Source organism: Chlorocebus sabaeus, chromosome 11 (assembly GCF_047675955.1).
Source record: "Chlorocebus sabaeus isolate Y175 chromosome 11, mChlSab1.0.hap1, whole genome shotgun sequence".
Lineage (NCBI taxonomy): Eukaryota > Metazoa > Chordata > Mammalia > Primates > Cercopithecidae > Chlorocebus > Chlorocebus sabaeus.
Genome location: NC_132914.1, coordinates 47,216,192 through 47,239,163, shown reverse-complemented (window position 1 = coordinate 47,239,163; position 22,972 = coordinate 47,216,192). Strand labels below are relative to the sequence as shown.

Genomic DNA, 22,972 nt, shown 5'->3' with positions numbered 1-22,972 from the left:
GAGCACGCCTACAAAAGTTTCTTAACACCAAAGCCCAACAGTTACAAATGATCTATTGGTTTAGCTCCCAAGATAAAACCTATTTGCCATTTGTATCAACTTCAGTTTCTCTCAGCTCTAGCATTCAGTGATTCTATGACAAAATTATAGCTCTCAAAATGGCGAAAATGAGGTAAATAAAAAGCTTTCTACACATAACAGATAACTCACAGGACCTAATTATACAACATTGGAAAAGACTGAAATACTACAAACCCATCAATTACTTAATAAAATTATAATATGTAAAAAACAAAAAGCAACTCTTAATAGCATTGGTAAATGAGTAGTTACATCATATCATTAAGAACCAGGATTTTCAGGGAGAAAAGAGCTAAAGATATAAAACTGATGAAGTTAAGTAAAACTCTGAGCTCTGAATTTGATAAAATAAGATTGGGCACAACTTGATAATTGGTTGAAGCTGAGTGATAGGAGTTTGTTACATTAGCCTATTTGAAATTTTTTGTTTTGTTTTGTTTTGAGATGGAGTCTCGCTCTGTCACCACGCTGGAGTGCAGTGGCACGATCTCGGCTCACTACAACCCCCGCCCCCTGAGTTCAAGTGATTTTCCTGCCTCAGCCTCCCGAGTAGCTGGGATAACAGGCCATGCCACCATGCCCAGCTAATTTTTGTATTTTTAGTAGAGATGGAGTTTCATCATGTTGGCCAGGATGGTCTCGATCTCTTGACCTCATGAGCAGCCCGCCTCGGCCTCCCAAAGTGCGGGGATTACAGGAGTGAGCCACTGCGCCCAGCCAAAATTTTCTATAATATAAAAGATGTATTAATATTTTTAAAAGCACCTTCTTTTTCTTTATATCAAGACAGGGTCTTGCTCTATTGTCCAGGCTGGAGTATAGTGGTGCAATCACAGCTCACTGCAGCCTCGACCTCCTGGGCTCAAGTGATCCTCCCACCTCAGCCTCTCAAGTAAATGGGACTACATATAGCCATATAGCACATGCCACCATGCCTGGTTAATTTTTTTTTTTTGAGATGGAATCTCATTCTGTTGCCAGGCTGAAGTGCAGTGGTGCGATCTCAGCTCACTGCAACCTCTGCCTCCTGGGTTCAAGCGATTCTCCTGCCTCAGCCTCCTGAGTAGCTGGGACTACAGGCATGCGCCACCATGCCCAGCTAATTTTTGTATTTTTAGTAGAGACAGGGTTTCATCATGTCGGCCAGGATGGCCTCGATCTCCTGACCTCATGATCTGCCCACCTCGGCCTCCGAAAGTGCTAGAATTACAGGCGTGAGCCACTGTGCCCAGTCTACTTTCTTATTTTTCAGAGACAAGATCTCACTGTGTTGCCTAGGCTGGTCTCAAACTCCTGGGCTCAGGTGATCCGCTCAAAGTGCTGGGATTATATGTGTGGGATTATATGATTATCACGCCTGGCCTTAAAGGACCTACTTCTCAAAAGTAAGAAATATGTCTTCTTAACGGTTTTAGTTTATCTGAATTTCCATTTTCAAAAAGAGAATGTACAGATAAAATAATGGACTGAAATGTCAAATTAGAAACTCAAAATATATTGCTCAATGTAAACGAAATCTCACCTCTGAAAAACAGTGGAAGGCATCTCTGCTACATTCTCAAATTTTCAAGTTAAAATGGACCCAAACTGAAGTCATTTCAGTGCTTCAAAGCTGCATCCTCTGGCCCGTGACCACACACACAAGTGATTTAACTGTGAGTCATGATCTCAACCTAGCCCAACATTTCTATTCTTATCAGTTTGAGGGTGGGTTAAAATCAACAACTTTCCTAATAATAAATCTGGCATTTAATGCAGGAAGATAAAACCTGCCACCGAAATGCCCCAAATCAATGCCATTGTACAAGTTGCAGTTGGTATTCCCTTTTCTTCGTGTAGCTGTGTATGTTTAACCTAACACTTAACGGAAATGATCAAAAAATAGATATGTTTTTTCTGTACAAAACCCCACAAATCACCAAAGTTAGACTTCATTCCTCCAGAATCTATTTTAGTAAGCTTTCAAGAAACCCAGTATCTTGAACCCTCAATTCACTAACTTTTCCCCTACCATTGATAACAGATACTGAGTGAAGACTGTTCTATAAACTGAGAAAACAAAGAAAGTTCTGAGATAGGTAATGATAGGAGCATATACATTCAATCGTAGGCAACCTAATAAAGTCTTCTCTGATTATGCTAAAGGTTTTTTTCTGAGTAGAAAAAATCCCAGTGGAATTGCTTAAACACTGGAGGAAGAAACAAAATAAAAACCTGGTGGCAGATACCATGATGTAGTCTTTTATACATTGAACTCTGCATTCAAAATATTAAGATTTGGAAATATTTTTAAAATAGGCTCTTTAAAGTTATTTCACCTGAAAGGATTCATATGCCAGTACAATGCAACTGCTTAAGATTATTTAAATATACAAACTCTTATTATGGTATTTATATTGAGCTTTTGTTATGAGGGTTGGGAAGTAGGTACCTACTATTTATGAAGGTAATAGTTTTAATTAAAGATCAATCATCTTACTTGCTTCAGCTTTCACTTTGTCCATTTCAGCAAGCAACGCCACTTCTCGATCCATTAAACTAGGAAAAGATGACAAAGGAATAAAAGGTTTGATGAGAAACTCAAATACAAAATTAGCACATTATTAATAGTAGAGAAAGACTGGTAAGTTTGTTTGCTAAAAGCATACTAAAAAATAATACTGTATGGACCACATAAAAATCCTGATGTCTTACTCTCAACAAAGAATATTTAAAGATTTTCCCAAAAATAAAATAAATAGACCCAATTCCCTTTTATATTGCAAAATTGGTACATTGCAGTACACCAATCACTAGAAGTCTAAGAGTTGAGAACCAGCAGATGGCAGTAGCAAGCTACAAAACACATTTTTTAGTAAGCTGTGCTAAAGCAAAAGTCCATGTGGAAATTACTTACTTAACCATGTATGTACTCACATACTTTTTATATTTATATTTTGGTCTATAAAATTTGATGGCTTTGCATGTAATTAATTTTTACCAAGCAATATCCCCATTAGGGCATAGTAAATTTATCCATGATTAGGACTTGTATATCTTCAACAGCTGACCATGGTTGCACCAAGTCCACTTACATTTTAGTACTTAGAATGCAAAGTAGTCAAAAGATAAGACATATAGTGTGCTAGTTTCTGAGAAACATATAACAGTAATGAGGAAGGAATAGAATTACAGATTTCTGGTAGGCTTTTTACAGAAAAAGAACATTAAATAGTCAATTAGAATTTTTTCCACTGCAAATGTAAATGGTTTATAGGCACATAAAGCTTTTCCATGTCGTTATAAAAGAGCCCACAGCCTTCAATGTATAAGGAGACAGCAGGTTACCCTAGTATTCAACCTCTGGATGCAAATAATTTTCCTTACCATATCGGTTTTGCTTTGTGGTGGCAAAAAGAAAAAAAATCTAGAATTTTAATGCCTGCACAAACATGGAATATTCCAACTTGGAGTTCATTCTGCTTTCTCCTTTTGAAGGAAAATATAACTACAGGGTAAATAAAAGTTCCACTCTTGTTTCTGGTTGTAATCATATACACACATACTCTCTTTCTCTCTCTGTCACTCTCTAATTCAATTTAGCTCAATACATAGTTATGTTAGCACAAAGTAGTTAATGTGGAGACTATGGTGTGAGACGTACAAAAATGTCTAAGGCAGGGTCATTTCCTCAAGGAGCAAATCTTTTATAGGGAAGTGCCAGAAAACATAGGTTTGATAATCGTTATGCATGATGTTAATAAACAGACTTGTAACTAAACAAATTTGGTTGGCATATTAATCCAAAAGCATCAAACTGGAGAGAAGATACAATTATTGTGGGGTAGCAATACTTTGCTAAGAAAGCATTTCCCAAACCTTGGCAATATTTTGCTCCAAGAACTCTAGCAGCATTGGAATACCTAAAAGACAAAACAAAAGCACAACTGAGACAGGAGCTGCCAGGCCTACAGTTTGACATTACCTCTCTTCTGTTGCCAAATCACCTTAAGATGCAGACACTGTGTCCATCAGATGACAAATCCTTTGCCTCTGACAAAGCTTGTAAAATATTTATTAAAAGACTACAGCAAACAAGTAAGCCTTTTGTAGCTTACAATCTTTATTATGAGAGGTAGAATGTCAGATGACACTTTTAGCAAGCTCTGCATCCTACAATCAGACTTTTTTATGGCAATTTGTGCTAGTACACTGTGACGGCATTTTTTTTTCCCCTGTGAGAATTACTGGTGTTCATTTAAATAAACTTTGTTTTTTGATTAACTCAGTGGTGATCACAAGAAATTCATAGGACAGTGCATGGACAACCATATAACCTCTCCATTAAAAAAATACTAGCTTATAATATATCCATCTACCATGTACCTACAAAAATTAAAATTAAAACACATATATTAGCTTATGTTTTCATGCCAAAAAACAATGAAAAGCAGTAAGAACTTGTTTCTTTTTGTCATGTTGCCATCTATTGATAACACCTAGTGAAAGGTACTGTGATGTCAGCCCAGCGTTAAACAAAAGAATCTACTAGTTAACTGATGCCGATATGTTTCTCAGAGAAAAGGATGATCAGCGTTTATAATTTTACATTAAAATTTTCACACCTTTAAAATACAAAAACGAATAAATGTCAAAATTTAATAGTAAATTTCTTATTAAAAGCACATCAAAAAAGTAAATTATATAATGGGATTATGGTTGTATAGAAGAATGACCTAGTTTTAGGTTATTTATGCTAAAGCATTTAGGGGTGACATATCATCTACATCTGCAACTTCCAAGTGGTTCCACCAAGATATTATATACACGCACAGCAAATACACTGCCATTGTACCAACCTTTCAACTTTTCTATATATCTGAAAGTTCTCATAATGAAAAGTTAGTGAAATGTTGGCATCACAAAGTAAATGGAGAAGGTGGGAAGAGTTCAAAGTGAAAAGTAGGTTAGGTATAAGGATAACAACATAGGCATTTTTTACAATTAAAAACAATTAATCTATTGTAATACAACTTTTAACACAGAAACTTAAGCTAAAGTTTTCCATCTGTTTCTGAGCTAAACAATGGTCCCAGTATGTATCTGTGCCCAAGAGGTTCAAAAGTATCTGTGGTGTGAGGTAATGGTTTTTAGATGCCAGAACGGCAAGCAATGAGTCCTCCCAGAGAGTGATGAAAGGCTCATTCAGACTCTCTATTACCTTGCTCACTCCAATACCTCAGGGCACTAAGCCTCTCTCAAGGCTTTCTTGAATGGAAATATGCCATAATAAGCACCAAGCATCTGGCAGACTGGATTCTAAAATTGCAAATGAAATTCAGCTAAATATTGCTGGGACCCTATTTGGAAAAATACTAGTTTTTATTAAGCCTGGGCCTTATTCAGTGTTGAGAATTTCCATATCCTTTCTTCAATTATGAAAGACAGATTTGGATGACTGCTCTCTGCTAGTAAAGAAAAAGACTGGTAACTAAATGTTCTATATTTCCTTCCTTCCTTTTCGGGACTTCCTTACCATGTTCACATTTGCTCGACTTATTCTAAAGCTGTGGGGTTTTTTGTTTTGTTTTGTTTTGTTTTGAGATGGAGTCTCGCTCTGGAGTGCAATGGCATGATCTCGGCTCATGGCAACCTCTGCTTCCTGGGTTCAAGCGATTCGCCTGCCTCAGCCTCCTGAGTAGCTGGGACTACTACGCCCAGCTAATTTTTATATTTTTAGTAGACATGGGGTTTTGGCATGTTGCCAGGTTGGTCTCAAACTCCTGGCTTCAAGTGATCTGCCGGCCTGGGATTACAGGCATGAGCCACGGCACCCAGTCAATTTATTCTAAAGTTTTTGCATAATTTAGTTGCTCAGAATAGTTGTTACTGAAGTATCACCATTCACATCGCTAACACATATTGTGTCCATCATTTGAAGCAAGTCTTCTAATTAATATACAGATACCTAACATGCAGTTAGAGATTCTAGCTCTTGCCTTCAATAATTCACTGGTACCAAAAAACTGATCATTATTTGTTTATGACTGTTGCATTGGAAAAATAATATTAAAGTGGAAACGCAACTCTGACAATTCCACAGGTCAATTATTTCAAGGGATATTACTCAAAACCATTCAATAATATTGTCAGAAAACATTTGTACTCAATTTTATTTGCTCAAAATCTAGAATTTTTTTTTTTTTTTTTTTGAGACAGGGTCTCACTGTCCCCCAGACTGGAGTACAGTGGCACCATCAAGACTCACTGCCAACCTCCGCCTCCTTGCTGAAGCAATCCTCCCGCCTTAGCCCTCTAAGTAGTTGGGACTACAGGCACGAGCTACCATGCCCAACTAATTTTTGTATTTTTTGTAGAGATGGGAGTTTCACCATGTTGCCCAGGCTGGTCTCGAACTCCTGACCTCAAGTGATCCATCCACATCAGCCTCCCAAAGTGCTAGGATTACAGGTGTGAGCCGCTGTACCTGGACTTTTTTTTGTTGTTTATTTTTTAAAGACAGGGTCTTGCTCTGTCACTCAGGTTGGAATGCAGTGGCGTAATCATAGCTCACTGCATCCTTGACCTCCTGGGCTCAGGCAATCCTCCTGCTCAGCCCGAGTAGCTGGGATTAAAGGTGTGTGCTACCACACCTGGCTAATTAAAAAAAAAAAATTGTAGAGACAGGGGTCTCACTATGTTGTCCAGGCTGGTCTTGAACTCCTGATTTCAAGTGATTCTCTCGCCTTGGCCTCCCAAAGTACTGGGATTATAGGTATAAGTCACTATGCATGGCCTTAAAACCTATTCATTCTAATTCTACTAACCAACCAAGCAAAAATCCAAGCAAAGCCAATGCAGACACCTTTTTTTTCTTTGAAGACGGTTTCCTCTTTCCATATAAAATAACCAAAAAAGAGAATTGCCAGTAGTATTTATTTTTCCTTCCTTTCTTTCTTTCTTTTTTTTTTTTGTTTTTTTGAGTCTCGCTCTGTCTCCCAGGCTAGAGTGCAGTGATGTGATCTCAGCTCACTGCAACCTCCACCTCCAGGGTTCAAGCGATTCTGGCGCCTCAGTCTCCCGAGAAGCTGGGATTACAGGTGTGCACCACTCATGCCTGGCTAATTTTTGTATTTTTAGTAGAGACAGGTTTCATCATGTTGCCCAGGCTGGTCTTGAACTCCTGACCTCAAGCAATCCACCCACCTCAGCCTCCCCAAGAGGCCAGGAGTGGTGGCTCACATCTATAATCACAGCACTTTGGGAGGCTGAGGCTGGCAGATCACTTGAGGCTGGGAGTTCGAGAATAGCCTGGCCAATATGATGAAACCGTCTCTTTATTAAAAGTACAAAAATGTGTCACATGCCTGTAATCTCAGCTGCTTGGGAGACTGAGGCAGGAAAATCACTTGAACTCAGGAGGCAGGGGTTGCAGTGAGCTGAGATCATGCCACTGCACTCCAACCTCGGTGACAGAGCGAGACTGTCTCAAAAAAAAAAAAAAAAAAAAAAAAAGTTAGAATGTGAACATAAGCCACGGTTCTCATATGACAAGCTTTCAATGGAATAATCTTTCTTTCTGTTCTTTTCCAATGGTCAAAAGCACCTTAGTTATAAGCTAATCCAGGAGATCATGTGACTCAATGATTATATTTTATAATCTGTGTAAGGAAAAAGAACCAGTAACAATCTGTATTGCTAAGGAGTATGTTGTTCAAGTTGCTTTTTTTTTTTTTTAATTTTTAGATAAAGTCTCACTCTGTCGCCTAGGCCAGAGTGCAGTGGCGTGATTTCGGCTCACTGCAACCTCTGTGTCCCGGGTTCAAGCAATTCTCCTATCTCAGCCTCCCAAGTAGCTGGGACTACAGGCGCATGCCACCACACCCAGCTAATTTTTGTATTTTTAGTAGAGACGGGGTTTCACCTTGCTGGTCAGGCTGGTCTCAAACTCCTGACCTTAGGTGATCCACCCACCTTGGTCTCCCAAAGTGCTGAGATTACAGGTGTGAGCCACCGTGCCCGGCCTCAAGTTTTCAGTTGGTTAAAAAAAAAAAAAAAAAATTGGCTGAGTCAGGGCTAGGCACAGTGGCTCATGCCTGCTATCCCAGCACTTGGGGAGGTTGAGGTGGGAGGATCACTTGAGCCCAGGAGGTTAAGACCAGACTGGGTAACAGTGGGATCTTGTCTCTCCAAAAACATAAAAATTAAAACAAAACGAGATAAAAATGGCTTGAGTGTTAAGCCCCCTTAGTGAGTGGCTGACCAGATCCTCATTTGAAACTGTGATTTTGGCTGGGCACGGTGGCTCATGTCTGTAATCCCAGTACTTTGGGAGGCCAGGCAGGCTAATCACCTGAGGTCAGGAGTTCGAGACCAGCCTGGTCAACATGGTGAAACCCTGTCTCTACTAAAAATACAAAAATTAAGGCCGGGCGCGGTGGCTCAAGCCTGTAATCCCAGCACTTTGGGAGGCCGAGACGGGCGGATCACAAGGTCAGGAGATCGAGACCAGCCTGACTAACACGGTGAAACCCCGTCTCTACTAAAAAAATACAAAAAACTAGCCGGGCGAAGTGGTGGGCGCCTGTAGTCCCAGCTACTCGGGAGGCTGAGGCAGGAGAATGGCGTAGACCCGGGAAGCGGAGCTTGCAGTGAGCTGAGATCCGGCCACTGCACTCCAGCCTGGGTGACAGAGCAAGACTCTGTCTCAAAAAAAAAAAAAGAAAAATACAAAAATTAGCCAGGTGTAGTGGCACGTGCCTGTAATCCCAGCTACTTGGGAGGCTGCAGCAGGAGAATCGCTTGATCCCAGGAGGCAGAGGTAGCAGTGAACAGACACTGGACCACTACATTCCGGCCTGGGAGACAGAATGAGACTCAGTCTCCCAAAAAAAAAAAAAAAAAAAAAAAAAAAGGAAAGAAACTAGAATTATGACACCAATGTCTAAAAGTTCCAGAAACCAGAAAAAGGTGAAAACGTGTGGAGTAGGAAGGTAAACACTGCAGAATAAAGCAAACAGGAATACCTGTTAAGACACAGAAAACAAAAGAATGGTGTAGTAGAAAAGCATCTTTGGGTAAAATATTTTTGTGCCCATCTTTCTCACTTATAACATGAGCGTAATACCACAACTGATAATGTTATACAGATTAGAAGCACTGTACATAAAAGTTTCTGACATACAATAAAAGCTCAGTAAGTGAGTTCAGTAAATAGCAGCAGCAATTATTATGTTAATTCCTGTATTCATCTTTATTTCTCAGTTTCGGCAGAACATCTCTTTAGTAAAATGCACTTGTATTAACTGGTAAATCATTATACCTTCCAGATTCATTGTACAGAAATTATTAAATAAACATGTACATACACTAACAGTGTAAGCAGTCATGAAGTGATGAATCAAACTAATTTTAAGTGAAAAGTACACATTGAAATTACACTCTCACTACGATTACAACTATTCAAGAATATGTATGAATATACATAAAGAACACAAGGGAATGCAGAAAATAAAAATTACTTACGTGTTAAGGTGGTAGAATTTTCAGTTTTACTTATATTTAATAAAACAATTATAATTATGGGCAATACAGTAAAAATAAGAGGGAATAATGAAATCTTTAAAAAAAGGAAAAACAAAATTCAGATCCTTCCATCAAATGCTCTCATTATACCTCAGCCTTGCTAATTTCACTATTGCCCCATAGCAACAGCTAGGCTGCATGTGGTCCCTATGTGTCCCTTCTATGTCTCTGCTCGTATCTCTGAAATGCAGTGTTCCACCCCAACCTTTCTGCCAGTGTACATACTTTTTATATGGCTTGATAATGATTCATTTCCCCTAAGAAATATTTTCTAATTAACCGCACCTTCAATCTTAAAACCTTTCCCACTACTATGATCTGACCTGAAGAATAACTAGAATCAGAAGGCACTACAAGTTGTGACTTAGGAATAATAGTGATTTGGACCTTCTGAATCACAAAATCAAAAGAACATTGGATATTCAGATGGAGTATTCATATAGTTTGACTTTATTGAACTTAAAAAATACTTTCATAGGCTCAGCCTAAATCCTGGTCCTTCTCATTCTAACCTGTTTCATAAAATGACTAAGTTCCTTAGTCCCTAAATTCTCCTACATTGGGGTTTCTCTGTTACACAGCCTTTAAGCTGAAGAGGAAATAATATAGATGCTCCTTGGCTTACAATGGGGTTATGTCCCAATAAACCCACTGTAAATTGAAATTTTTTTTTTTTTTTTTTTAAGAGACAGGGTCTTGCTCTGTCACCCAGGGTGGGAGTACAGTGGCATGATCATGGCCCACTGCAGCCTCCACTTCCTGGGCTCAAGCGATCCTCTTGAGTAGCTGGACTATGGGCACATGTCATTGTGCCCATCTAATTTTGTTACTTTATGTAGAGACAGGATCTCATTATGTTGCCTAGGCTGGTCTTGAACTCCTGGATTCAAGTAATCCTCCTGCCTTGGCCTCTGATATGGTTTGGCTGTGTCCCCACCCAAATCTCACCTTCAATAGTAATAATCCCCAAATGTCAAGGGTGGGGCCAAGTGAAGATAACTGAATCACAGGGGTGGTTTCCCCTATTCTGTTCTTGTCGTAGTAAGTCTCAAAAGATCTGATGGTTTTATAAATAAGAGTTCCCCTGCACAAGCTCTCTTGGCTGCTGCCATGTAAGATGTGACTTTGCTCTTCCTCTGCCTTCAGCCAAGATTGTGAGGCCTTCCCAGCCAGCTGTAACTGTGAGTCAATTAAACCTCTTTCCTTGATAAATTACCCAGTATCGAGTGTGTCTTTATTAGCAGCATGAGAACAGACGAATACAGCCTCCTAAAGTGCTGGGATTACAGGCATGTGCAAATTGAAAATATCTTGTTGATAATGCATTTAATATACCAAACCTATTTAACATCAAAGCTTAGCCTAGCCTACCTTAAACATGCTCAGAACATTTATATTAGCCTGCAGTTGGGCAAAGTCATCTAACACAACACCTATTTTATAATGAAGTGTTGAATATCTGATGTAATTTATTAAACACTACACTGAAAGTGAAAAACAAAATGGTTGTATGAGTACATAAAGTACGCTTTCTACTGAATGTGTATCACTTTCATACCATCATAAAGTCAGAAAATTGTTAAGTTGAACCATCATAAGTAGGGGGCTGTCTGTAATATATGTACCAACAGTCTCTAGCCTTGCCAAGTTTTAGTGGGAGAAGTGAGCCATCAATGAGGTATGAAATGAAAATCATAGGTCAATGAATCTGAATATATACATTCAAATATTGGATCTGAAACTTACGTTAGGCAAATTGCTTAACCTAAGACATACATTTATTTTCGGTAAAACAGAATTAACAATACCTACTTTGTGGAAAAGAAATCAGGATTTAAAAAATCCAATAATATAACTGAACATGTTCAGTAAAATATTCTTCATATGTTATTACAGGTTGAGCATTTCTAATCCAAAAATCCAAAATGCTTCAAAATCTGTACTTTTTTGAGCACTGACATGACACTATAAGAAAATACTCACTGGAGCAGTTTGGATTTTGAATTTTTAGATTAGGGATGCTCAACTAGTTTCTACAGACATTCCAAAATCTGAAAAAAATAAAAATAAAAAACCTAAAACATTTCTGGTCCTAAGCATTTCAGATAAGGGATACTCAACCTGTAATTATTTTCACAGATGGTTAGAGTTAAATTTTAAATTAAAAAAAATCAAGAACCATGGCATCAAGTACTAGTAGAAACAAGACATCAATGTACTAAGCTTCAAAAACCAAAGAATGATTTAGAACTACAGTGCTATGTACATCTTTGATAATACATATTGCATGAGCACATTCCTTTATTTCTACGCATTTTAGATATTTTTGGAGATAACATTTTGGAGGTAGTTTGGTTCATAAAATGATTCCTAAGTTTTCAGCATCTATATGTGGCCTTTAAATGTAAGGACTTAAAAGCCTTTGGTAAGACTAAGCTTAACATTAAAAAAAAAAAAAAAGCTCTAGCCTGGGCAAGGTGGCTCACACCTGTAATCCTAGCACTTTGGGAGGCTGAAGCAGGAGAATGCTCGAGCCCAGGAGCTCAAAACCAGCCTGGGCAATGTGGCAAAACTCCATCTCTACAGAAGATACAAAAATTAGCTGGGCATGTTTGCACCCGCCTTGTAGTCCCAGCTACTCAAGAGGCTGAGGTAGGAGGATCCCTTGAGCCTGGGGAGGTCGAGGCTGTAGTGAGACGTGATGGTGCTACTACACTCCAGTATAGGCGCCAGAGACCCTGTCTTAAAAAAAAAAAAAAAGAAAATAAAATAAAGAAAGAAAAGAAACGCCAATAAAAGGACATAACTTTTCTAAGATCAATGAGGAATCAGGAACAATTTCAAAATCTTAACCATAAACCTATATGACTTTATGTGATGTATAATCTCAAATTTCTTGACAATCTTTTTCTCTTACCTAGTTCTCCTTTTAAAAAATACCTTTTGACTTTCATAAAATTGAAACTTCTTCTTTTTTTTTTTATGAGACGGAGTATCGCTCTGTTGCCCAGGCTGGAGTGCAGTGGCGCGATCTCCACTCACTGCAAGCTCTGCCTCCCGGGTTCACGCCATTCTCCTGCCTCAGCCTCCCGAGTAGCTGGGACTACAGGCACCCACCACCATGCCCAGCTAGTTTTTTGTATTTTTTTAGTAGAGATGGTGTTTCACCGTGTTAGCCAGGATGGTCTCCATCTCCTGACCTCGTGATCCGCCCGTCTCGGCCTCCCAAAGTGCTGGGATTACAGGCTTGAGCCACCGCGCCCGGCCAAACTGAAACTTTTTATTTAAAAGAGAAGCTGAGTGTGTATCCTGTTGGCATTTTTCATCAACACATTATATAACAATCTTCCAAAGGAGTTTATACATTCGAGCTTCATGTTCCACTCCATATCCTACCTCCTTAAGATCCTTAAACTTAAGTCAACTAACAGCTCCAACAATGAAAAGCAGACAAATATTATTAATTAACAAGAAAAGTAAACTTGGGTCTAGAGATGATTCTTGCTAAGTCACCAAGAAGAAGAAATTTTAAGTTTTATACATTAGAAAGTTTCTGAGTTTACCTTTCTATAGGTGTATCAGTTTTTATTCGGCATCAAAGTGAAAGGAGTTATCTGTGTAATTTCCCTAGTGCCCTGCCAGGGGTAATGTACTTTTACTGCTGCAAATCTGTTAGAACTCTTTGCTTTTCTTTTATGCTATAACCAACACAGAAATGGCTTTCTAAGTGACACTAACTCCAAGCTCTGCTTTGGTGCCAAATGGAGTTAGTCACTTGCCAATTATGTCTTGAAGTAGTGGCTACAAGGAACATTGAAATAAGGTGGTTTATAAACTCAATCAACCAGAGCAAAGGGCTTTATACTAGGAGGAAAGGGCAGGTAATGTCTTTCCTCAAGTTAAATTGACCCGGTTGTTATGTCAGCTAATCAATCCTAAATACACAGTTCCCAGGTAGGAAACTGTTTCATTTGTTGTTACGTCAGCTAATCAATCCTAAATATACAGTTCCCAGGTAGGAAACCATTTCATTTGTCATTTATTGAAGGAGGCTCCTCCTGGCTGGGTTCCAAGTCAGCAGGAACTCACAAATCTCTCTCCTGGAACTGTGTTTCCTGGTTCAAGCTTGTTCTGAATGGAATCAGATCCTGTGACTAAGTAATCAGTAAGCTGAAACAATCGTGGAGACCAGAGGCTTATCAAAGCAAAGTTGTGATGACCTACTACACTCAGCTCTTTCTTTCTTCTTTTCTTTTTGAGATAGAGTCTCGCCCTATTGCCCAGGCTGGAGTGCAATGGTGCGATCTCAGCTCACTGCAACCTCCACCTCCTGGGTTCAAGTGATTCTCCAGCTTCAGTCTCCTGAGTAGCTGGGATTACAGGTGCATGCCACCACGCCTGGCTAATTTTTGAATGTTTAGTAGAGATAGGGTTTCACCATGTTGGCCAGGTTGGTCTTGAACTCCTGACCTTGTGATCCGCCTGCCTTGGCCTCCTAAAGTGCTGGGATTCAGGCGTGAGCCACCGTGCCCAGCCAGCTCTTTATTTTCTAAACAAGCCAACAATTATCTTACATGACAAGAATGCAGTGCAAAGGGCATGGTGCTTCCTCCTAGAAGTTCAGAAAGGGGAAAAATCAGTTACCTAGAAGAATTTCCAGAAGTTTGACCTTAATTTAAGGAGAGTTTGGAGAAATGGTGGGATTTAGATACATACAGAGGAATAGAAGAGCATTATCAGGCTGGGAAAGTGGCATTAACTAGTAGATGGAAGAGGAAATGTGAATGTTAAGTTTTGAGACAATGAGTAATCTGGCAGGAGCAAAAATATGTGTCAAAAAAGAAGACAGCCAGGCACAGTGGCTCATGGCTGTAATCCCAGCACTTTGGAAGGCTGAGACGAGAGGATTGCTTGAGCCCAAGAATTGGAGACCAGCCTGGGCAATATGGCGAAACCCCATCTCTATAAAAAATTCAAAAACTAGCCAGGTGTGATGGTACATGCTTGTAGTCCCAGCTACTTGGGAGGCTGAGGGTGGGAGGATGGCTTGAGCCCAGGAGGTGGAGGTTGCAGTGAGCCATGATTGCGCCACTGTACTCCAGCCTGGGTGACAGAGTCAGACCCTGTCTCAAACAAAGAAAAACAGAAGACATGACATTAAATTCCTAGCCATAAAACCTGAAAAGTGAAACTTAGAGTTCAGGACAAGGCGTGGGTAGACTACTAGATGAGTTATCTAGCCCCAAAGTAAGTTTTATTTAATGTAAGTAAATACTTACTTTATTTAAGTAAGATGATTTAACTTTTTGGAGGCATTATTTCATTTGAAAACACTTATTAATATATTTTAAGAAAAGAATATTCTAGGCCAGGCATAGTGGCTCATGCTTATAATCCCAACACTTTGGGAGGCCAAAGCCAGTGGATCACCTGAGGTCAGGAGTTCGAGACCAGCCTGGCCAACGTGACAAAACCCCATCTCTATTAAAAATACAAAATTTAGCCGGGCAAGGTGGCGCACAGCTGTAATCCCAGCTACTCGGGAGGCTGACATATGAGAATCACTTGAACCTGGGAGACAGAGGTTGCAGTGAGCTGAGACTATACCACTGCACTAGAGCCTGGCCAATAGACTGAGACTCTACCTCAAAAACAAAATTTAAAAAAGGTGAGTATTCTATAGAACACAGTTTGAAAAACATGAAATAAAAACAAATCAATAATTAATAAAAGGAAGGCTGGGTGCAGTGGCTCACACCTGTAATCCCAGCACTTTGGGAGGCCAAGGCACGCAGATCACTTGAGCCCAGGAGTTCAAGATTGGCCTGGGCAACACAGTTAGACCACATCTCTACAAAATATTTTAAAATTAAAAAAAGAGCCAGGTGTGGTAGCACATGCCTGTAGTACCAGCTACTTGGGAGGCTGAGATGAGAGGATTGCTGGAGCCCAGAAAGCTGAGGCTACAGTGAGATGTGATTGTGCCATAGCATTCCAGCCTGGGTGACAGACAGAGCAAGATCCTGTCTCAAAAAATAATAATAATTAATAAAAAGGCACTTTATTGGAGTGGCATACATTAAAAAGGATGGAGGAAGGTAGGAAAGCAAAGACAGATTTTTTTCTACTTTATAATTTTGTTCAAAAACATCATGTCATTTGTTATAGGATCTTGGTTTAAAAGGAGACTTTAGAGTACATGATCTACTCTATAATTATGTGTCCCTTTCCAAACAATATTAAACTCCGGCTCATTTCTAGAGCATTGTGAGTTATCTGTACTATTCTCACACTGTGACCAAGAGAAACAGAACAATGCAGAAAGCTAAACATACCATAGGATTTATAAGTCTCTCCCACTATGTAGTTAGTCATGAATGGAAGAACTTGGGGAATGGCTGACCATCTTTATATTTATATATGATCGTTTTTATGCTACTGATATCAAATGCAGCTTAACTTACCAGCTCTCCAATTCAGCAAAGGCTTGTTTCATTTTCTTAATGGAAGCATCCATCTCTTCTTTAACTACAACTCGATACCGTGCAAGAGACACTGTGCAGCGCTGGAGGTCTTTTACAGATTTTTCAATATTGGAACCTTGGGGAAAAAAACCCAAAGATTTAAAAAAAAAAAGAATAATATAGGTAACTTGAAAGTTGTATCTGAACACCTAAGCCAAATGTCATGTAGACTAAGAATCTTTCCTAAATAACCACCCTCCCCAATGAGAAAAACATGTTTTTATAGATTTTTGGGGAAAAAAGGATCCTGGTCAAGATGGAATAATAAGAATTGGATTTGTCCTTCTATCTTAAACAACTAAAAACATACAAAGACAAAATATATGAAACAATGGTTTTCAGACAATGTGTAACAGGTAGTATTTTTCCCCTGAGACAACAGAAACAAATGAAGTGAGGCCTATGATTGCTCCAACTTACTGCCTCAATAGTTTCTAGGCTACAATGCACGGAGGAGAAATCCTAAACTGAGCCTGGTGGACTCCCTGAATTGAAGGGACGAAGTTGGGAATTTGGAGAGGCCAAGATGGCTGAAATTCTAGGGCAGAGTACTGGTGAGGAAAGAGCTACACACATGAGAGAGCTGCACGGAGATGCACAGAGGATTCTGAGTGTGGATCAGTCTATGAGGATAAAGAAATTACCCAAGACTGGAAAGAGAACAGGCGGAAAAAAAAAAAAAAAAAAAAAAAAAAAAGACTAGGCAGAACAATCCCCAGAGCTCACCAGGCCAGGGACAGTTTGTGCTCACACCAGCCAGAGTGGAAAAACCTCACAATACATGGCAGGCAGAGTAGTTGGAAGGATACTGCCTCAGCAACAGGGCAAAATTAGCTCTAGGCTAAAGGCTGCTCTAGTCCCACCTAAAAAAACTTAAAAGAAACAGAAAAATATTACCTTATTAATATAAGGAAGAGAAAAATCAATCACAGAGGCAGATGCAGAAATGACACAGATGATAGAATTGAGTAGAAAAGGACATCAAATAGCTATTATAATTAGATACTATATGTTCAAGAAGGTAAAGGAAAGCATAAGCATGGTAAGGAGAGACATGGAAGATATCTTTTTTTTTTTTTTTTTTTTTTTTTTTGAGACGGAGTCTTGCTCTGTCACCCAGGCTGGAGTGCAGTGGCCTGATCTCAGCTCACTGCAAGCTCCGCCTCCCGGGTCTATGCCATTCTCCTGCCTCAGCCTCCCGAGTAGCTGGGACTACAGGCGCCCACCACCTCGCCCGGCTAGTTTTTTGTATTTTTTTTAGTAGAGACGGGGTTTCACCATGTTAGTCAGGCTGGTCTCGATCTCCTGACCTTGTGATCCGCCCGTCTTGGCCTCCCAAAGTGCTGGGATTACAGGCTTGAGCCACCGCGCCCGGCCTGGAAGATATCTTAAAAGACTCCAATTGAACTTCTAGAGACAAATAAAACGATGTCCAAGATGAGAAATATGCTGCATAAAATTAACAGCAGAATAGACACTGTTAACAAAAGACAAATACAGTTGAAGACAGCAATTTTACCAACTATCCAAAATGAAATGAAACACACAGAGAAAATAGACTTTAAAAAAGGCACCAAATTTTCAAAACTCCCTAAGTTACAGGATTTAATAGAATATAATTCACCATGTGGACATTACAAAATTAAAATGTTCTCTCTATACAGTACACTTCGAAGCACTGTATATATGAGGAAGCCAGCTTTGTAGAAAACGATGGACTGCATTTACCTACTGAACACATTTTAACCAATTTCCAAAAGTTCTATTTACCTTTCTATATTCACCAATCCCCAAATTACATATATAATTGATTGCTGGAAACATGGATCTAAAAAGTTTGTAACTATGCCAGGATATATATTTTCAATTTTTTAATTTAAATTCTTCCTCATCTCAACTTGATATTTTTTAAGAATCTACCTAAAAGCTTTCAAGCCTTATGCATATATATATATATATATATATATATATACTTTTTCATTTTTGCTTGATTGGATAGTCTCAAACTTGCTCATCTGCAGCAGGCTGAGGGCTACTAGAACAATGAAAAAGGGGAGTTTACCTAATTAAAATTTGGCTCATGTGCAATAAATAATTCCATAAAGAGCTACTGATTACAAGTGTCCTTTACATTTCTGTTTCATTTGTTTAGTGGAGTGGACCACCATGCTTAGATGCATGAAACTCAGATATAGGGAACACAATCTATTATCTCTGTTTGCTGAATTATTGGCTGTTTATTTAAGTGATTATTGTAGTTTTTTTTTAGCAAAGAGCTACCACCAGTCAATGCCACATACTTAAGAGAAAATGATCTTACTTAAAGCTAGAGTCTGTCAGAGGACTCTAGCTCAGTAAGAGCACGAAGTTATGAAGAGGAGTGAAAATATTTCTTTAAAATGTCAATGTCGGCTGGGTGCAGTGGCTCATGCCTATAATCCCAGCACTTTGGGAGGCCGAGGTGGGCAGATCATGAGGTCAGGAGATTGAGACCATCCTGGCTAACACGGTGAAACCCCGTCTCTACTAAAAATACAAACAAATTAGCCAGGCATGGTGGCACTTGCCTGTAGTCCCAACTACTCGGGAGGCTGAGGGAGGAGAATGACATGAACCCGGCAGAACTGCGGTGAGATCGCGCCACTGCACTCCAGCCTGGGCTATGGAGCAAGACTCAGTCTCAGGGGGATTAAAAAAAAGTCAATGTCAGAGAATGTAGAGCTTTTACTTGTTGCATCAACCAGGAGATAAAAATGACAGAAATAGCACAAAAATGTTGCAATAAAGAAACAGGCTAACATTAGCAGATAAGTCATCCTGGCAGTAGAGTTTGACTTTAATTTACAAAACGGGTCGTCATAATTAGATTGTATGGCATTTAAACTACTATTCAGATTCCAACTGTGTACACAAAGGAAGGGGAAGGGCTGAGTGGTCAGTCACTGTCAGCAAAATGGAAAAAGTATTAACTGATGCCCTTCTGAAACCTTATTTATGGGAACAGAGATAATTTGCCCTCTTTAGCCAAAAACACAGATTTTCTCTCACAGGTGGGTCTCTGACTTACTTAGCTTTTTATTGGTGGAGAGGGGAACATCTTCTATCCCCATAGTTGAAAACTGAGTTTCTGTGGTAGGTCTTGAGAGAGATTTGGCAGCGTTCCTGGGTTGTTGAGAATTCTGAATACAGTGCGTAGTCAAAGACTTGGTCTCAAAATCAGAGACACCATTCTGCAGCATGGATCCTGTCCAAGAAAGAGCACAGTACTTTAGAGCACAATTTAGGAGTAAACCAATCATTCTTAAGTACACAAAAAAAACAGGTAAAAATGTTTGAGGCAAAACCATGCCTCTTAAAAGACTGTAAACAAAATCAACTGACACGATAGAATAAAGATCAGAATCAGCTGGGTATGGCTATTGGCAGCTTCTGGCTTAGCCTTAAGTTCGGAATGAAGAGAAGAGTCTGTGGCAACACATCTTTAGATAGGGAGCTCAATCCCTATGGCTCTTCAGCTTCTTTGTAGCTTGGTAGTTTCTCTAACTCTGGCACAAGGAATCAAAGGAGGTCAGTATCACCAACTTCTGCAAGACTCCACGTTAAGAAAGAAAGTTTTACACTCTCTCAAGGAAAGAAGAATTTAAAAAGCTTTATGGGCCAGGCATGGTGGCTCACACCAGTAATCCCAGTTATTCAGGAAGCTGAGGCAGGAGGATCACTTGAGCCCAGGAGTTTAAGACCAGCTTGGGGCCGGGCTCGGTGGCTCAAGCCTGTAATTCCAGCACTTTGGGAGGCCGAGACGGGCGGATCACGAGGTCAAGAGATCGAGACCATCCTGGAAAATACGGTGAAACCCCGTCTCTACTAAAAAATACAAAAAAAACCTAGCCGGGCAAGGTGGCGGGCGCCTGTAGTCCCAGCTACTTGGGAGGCTGAGGCTGGAGAATGGCGTAAGCCCGGGAGGCGGAGCTTGCAGTGAGCTGAGATCCGGCCACTGCACTCCAGCCTGGGCTACAGAGCGAGACTCTGTCTCAAAAAAAAAAAAAAAAAAAAAGACCAGCTTGGGCAACATAGAGAGACTGGGTCTCTCAAAAGAAACAAACAAAAAATAACGTTCTAGGGGATAGAAGTGTAATAAGTTAAGAAGAGTTAGGAAATGAGAGGGAAGCTAGTTCAGAAAAAAATGGAAACCACTGGCTATTGTTGGTTTCAGTCAGTGCAATGTTTTTCTCTAAATAAGTCTTGTGTATGTGTGTATACTAATCAATAAAAGAACACCTAAACAGCACAGCATAAATATTACATTGGCATTACACTTCTAAAGCCAGGAGCAGCAGGGCAGGGGAACTGGATTAACAAGTAATTTTTAAAAAGAGAAATTTCCAGTATCTTACTAATGCTCAAAAAAATGGTTAACAAAGAAAGGTACAAGATATGTGAATTTACAACTAACACTAATCTTAATTCTTCACTAGAAAACAAATGTGAGACTATAAAAACCAACAGCCTAGCTCTCACAAAAGCTGGAATTATCATTATTATATATTTATCATTGTGTTGGGTCTTAGAATAATATCAACATCATCATCTTTCTTATTAAGTCCACAATTTTTAAAAAACAACTTAAAGTCACCTTCTGTAGTCTCTAAATACTGAGGTATTTCTCTGCTATTAACTCACTTATGCCAGAAGCTGCAATTTTTTGAATTTTTGCATGAGTGGAAAAATCAGATCTTGATGATGACTTTGAGCAGTAGGATATGAATAATTCCCACATGCTTAGTGTTCCAATAATGGAACACTAAGGTTCAAGAGTTAAAATATAATGGAACAAGAATTGTATTTTTTCAGCTGGGCACGGTGGCTCACGCCGTCAGGAGATCAAGACTATCCTGGCTAACATGGTGAAACCCCATCTCTACTAAAAAAATACAAAAGATTAGCCAGGCGTGGTGGCGGGCGCCTGTAGTCCCAGCTACTCGGGAGGCTGAGGCAGGAGAATGGCGTGAACCTGGGAGGGGGAGCTTGCAGTGAGCTAAAATCACGCCACTGCACTTCAGCCTGGGCGACAGAGCGAGATTCTGTCTCCAAAAAAAAAAAAAAAAAAAGGTATTTTTTCTAGGCCTTTGATAATTATAAAATGTGACTCACACAGAAAGTAACAAAAACTAAAAAGTAAAAAGACTAATCAGCAAGCACTGGATTAAAAAAAAAGACTAACTAGATTTAATTGATCGTTTTCTCAACGAGGAGACCCCTGTTTTTCAACTGAACACAACTTTTTCAAACTCTGTTAATAAACTCACCCATTCTATCCGGCGTATCTAGCATGGCAGACTCGGGATCCTCCAATTCTCTGGCATCTACTGAAAGTGTCTCCAAACCTTCACTGAGTGAGTCCACAGACTCACTGTCATTGATGGCACCATTGACATGGTAGTCATTCATACCACCTTTCTCTGAGGAAGGCACAGACTGTTCCTCTTGAATGGAAACTGATTTGCTGGAATCTGGGATGCTGTTACTTGGCTCTGCGGCAGGTTTCGGTTTGTTTTTCTTCTTTTTGTTCTGAAGTTATTAAGAATTTGAAAAAGAGAAGAAAAGAAAAAACAGATTCCCCCACAACCTAGAGAGGTAACTCTAGCTACCCAAAGGTAACCAATGTTACCAATTTCTTGTATGTTCTTTCAGAAATTTAACATTTTCACATATGCTGAACTATTGCCTAAAATAAAATTTTACTATGTAAAATCCTATACTTTAGATAAACTCAAACACATAAATATAAAACATTTATTCATGATGAAACCCACCTTAAACAAAATCAAAAGATAAATTACAAAATGCAAAAAAAAAAATGTGCAGCTTATATTCAAAAAGCTAAATATATACAGTTCTCAGAAAAAGCAAAATAATCCCATAGAAAAAAATAGTATAAGCTATAAGCATATGGAATGATATGCAACCTCAGTCTAATAAGAGATATACAAATTAAAACTGCACTGCAATGATCATTTTTCATCTATTAGTTTAGTAAAGGTCAAAAAGTATGTTAACACTGTAGAACTGATAAGGTTGATGGTATACAGAAACAGCCATTTTCATGTATGGAGTGTAAGGTGATACTCTCCAAGACAATTTAGTAATGCTTATCAAAATTACAAATGCACATACTCTTTGACTAGCAATTCTACTTCTAGGAATTTATTCAAGATGAGAATAACACATATGCAAAGTGATTTCTATATATACACAAGGTTATTCATTGCAATATCACTATTAACACACAGGATTAGAAACAACCCAAATGTTGGTCAATAGGGGACTGCTTAAATAAATTGTGGCACATCCAAACAGTAGGATGACTATGTATCCATAAAAACAAGAAAGCTCTTTATATATTGAGCCATGGAATAAGCTCCGAGATATATTACATGAAAAAAGGAAGCAGGCAAAGAGGAGAATAGTCTTATTTACTTATATATGCATAAAATATCTTGAAAGATTTATAAGAAATTGAAAATACTGTTTGCCTTGGGGGTGGAGAACCAAATGGCTGGGGAACAGGAAAGGGATAAAGTGTTTCAGTGTCTTGGCTGGGTGCAGTGGCTCACGCCTGTAATCCCAACACTTTGGGAGGCCAAGGCAGGCAAATCACCTGAGGTCAGGAGTTCGAGACCAGCCTGGCCAATATGATGAAACCCCATCTCTAATAAAATATGCAAAAATCAGTCAGATGTGGTGGCACATGCCTGTAATCTCATCTATTCAGGAGTCTGAGGCAGGAGAATTGCTTAAACCTG

The 22,972-nt window shown here is 39.3% G+C and overlaps 1 protein-coding gene across 11 annotated transcripts in view; it reads right to left on the bottom strand.

Annotated features, from left to right (window-relative positions):
- SPATS2 (spermatogenesis associated serine rich 2) overlaps positions 1 to 22,972 on the bottom strand; it is a 172,715-nt gene that overhangs the window by 10,325 nt on the left and 139,418 nt on the right. For all 11 annotated transcript variants that reach the window (XM_037997182.2, XM_008003144.3, XM_073020704.1 and 8 more), the window contains 4 exons: positions 21,476 to 21,737; positions 19,237 to 19,413; positions 16,110 to 16,245; positions 2,561 to 2,619 (listed from right to left, as the gene is read on the bottom strand). In XM_037997182.2, coding sequence (XP_037853110.1) covers positions 2,561 to 2,619; positions 16,110 to 16,245; positions 19,237 to 19,413; positions 21,476 to 21,737 — 634 coding nt within the window. The remainder of the gene's footprint in view (positions 1 to 2,560; positions 2,620 to 16,109; positions 16,246 to 19,236; positions 19,414 to 21,475; positions 21,738 to 22,972) is intronic.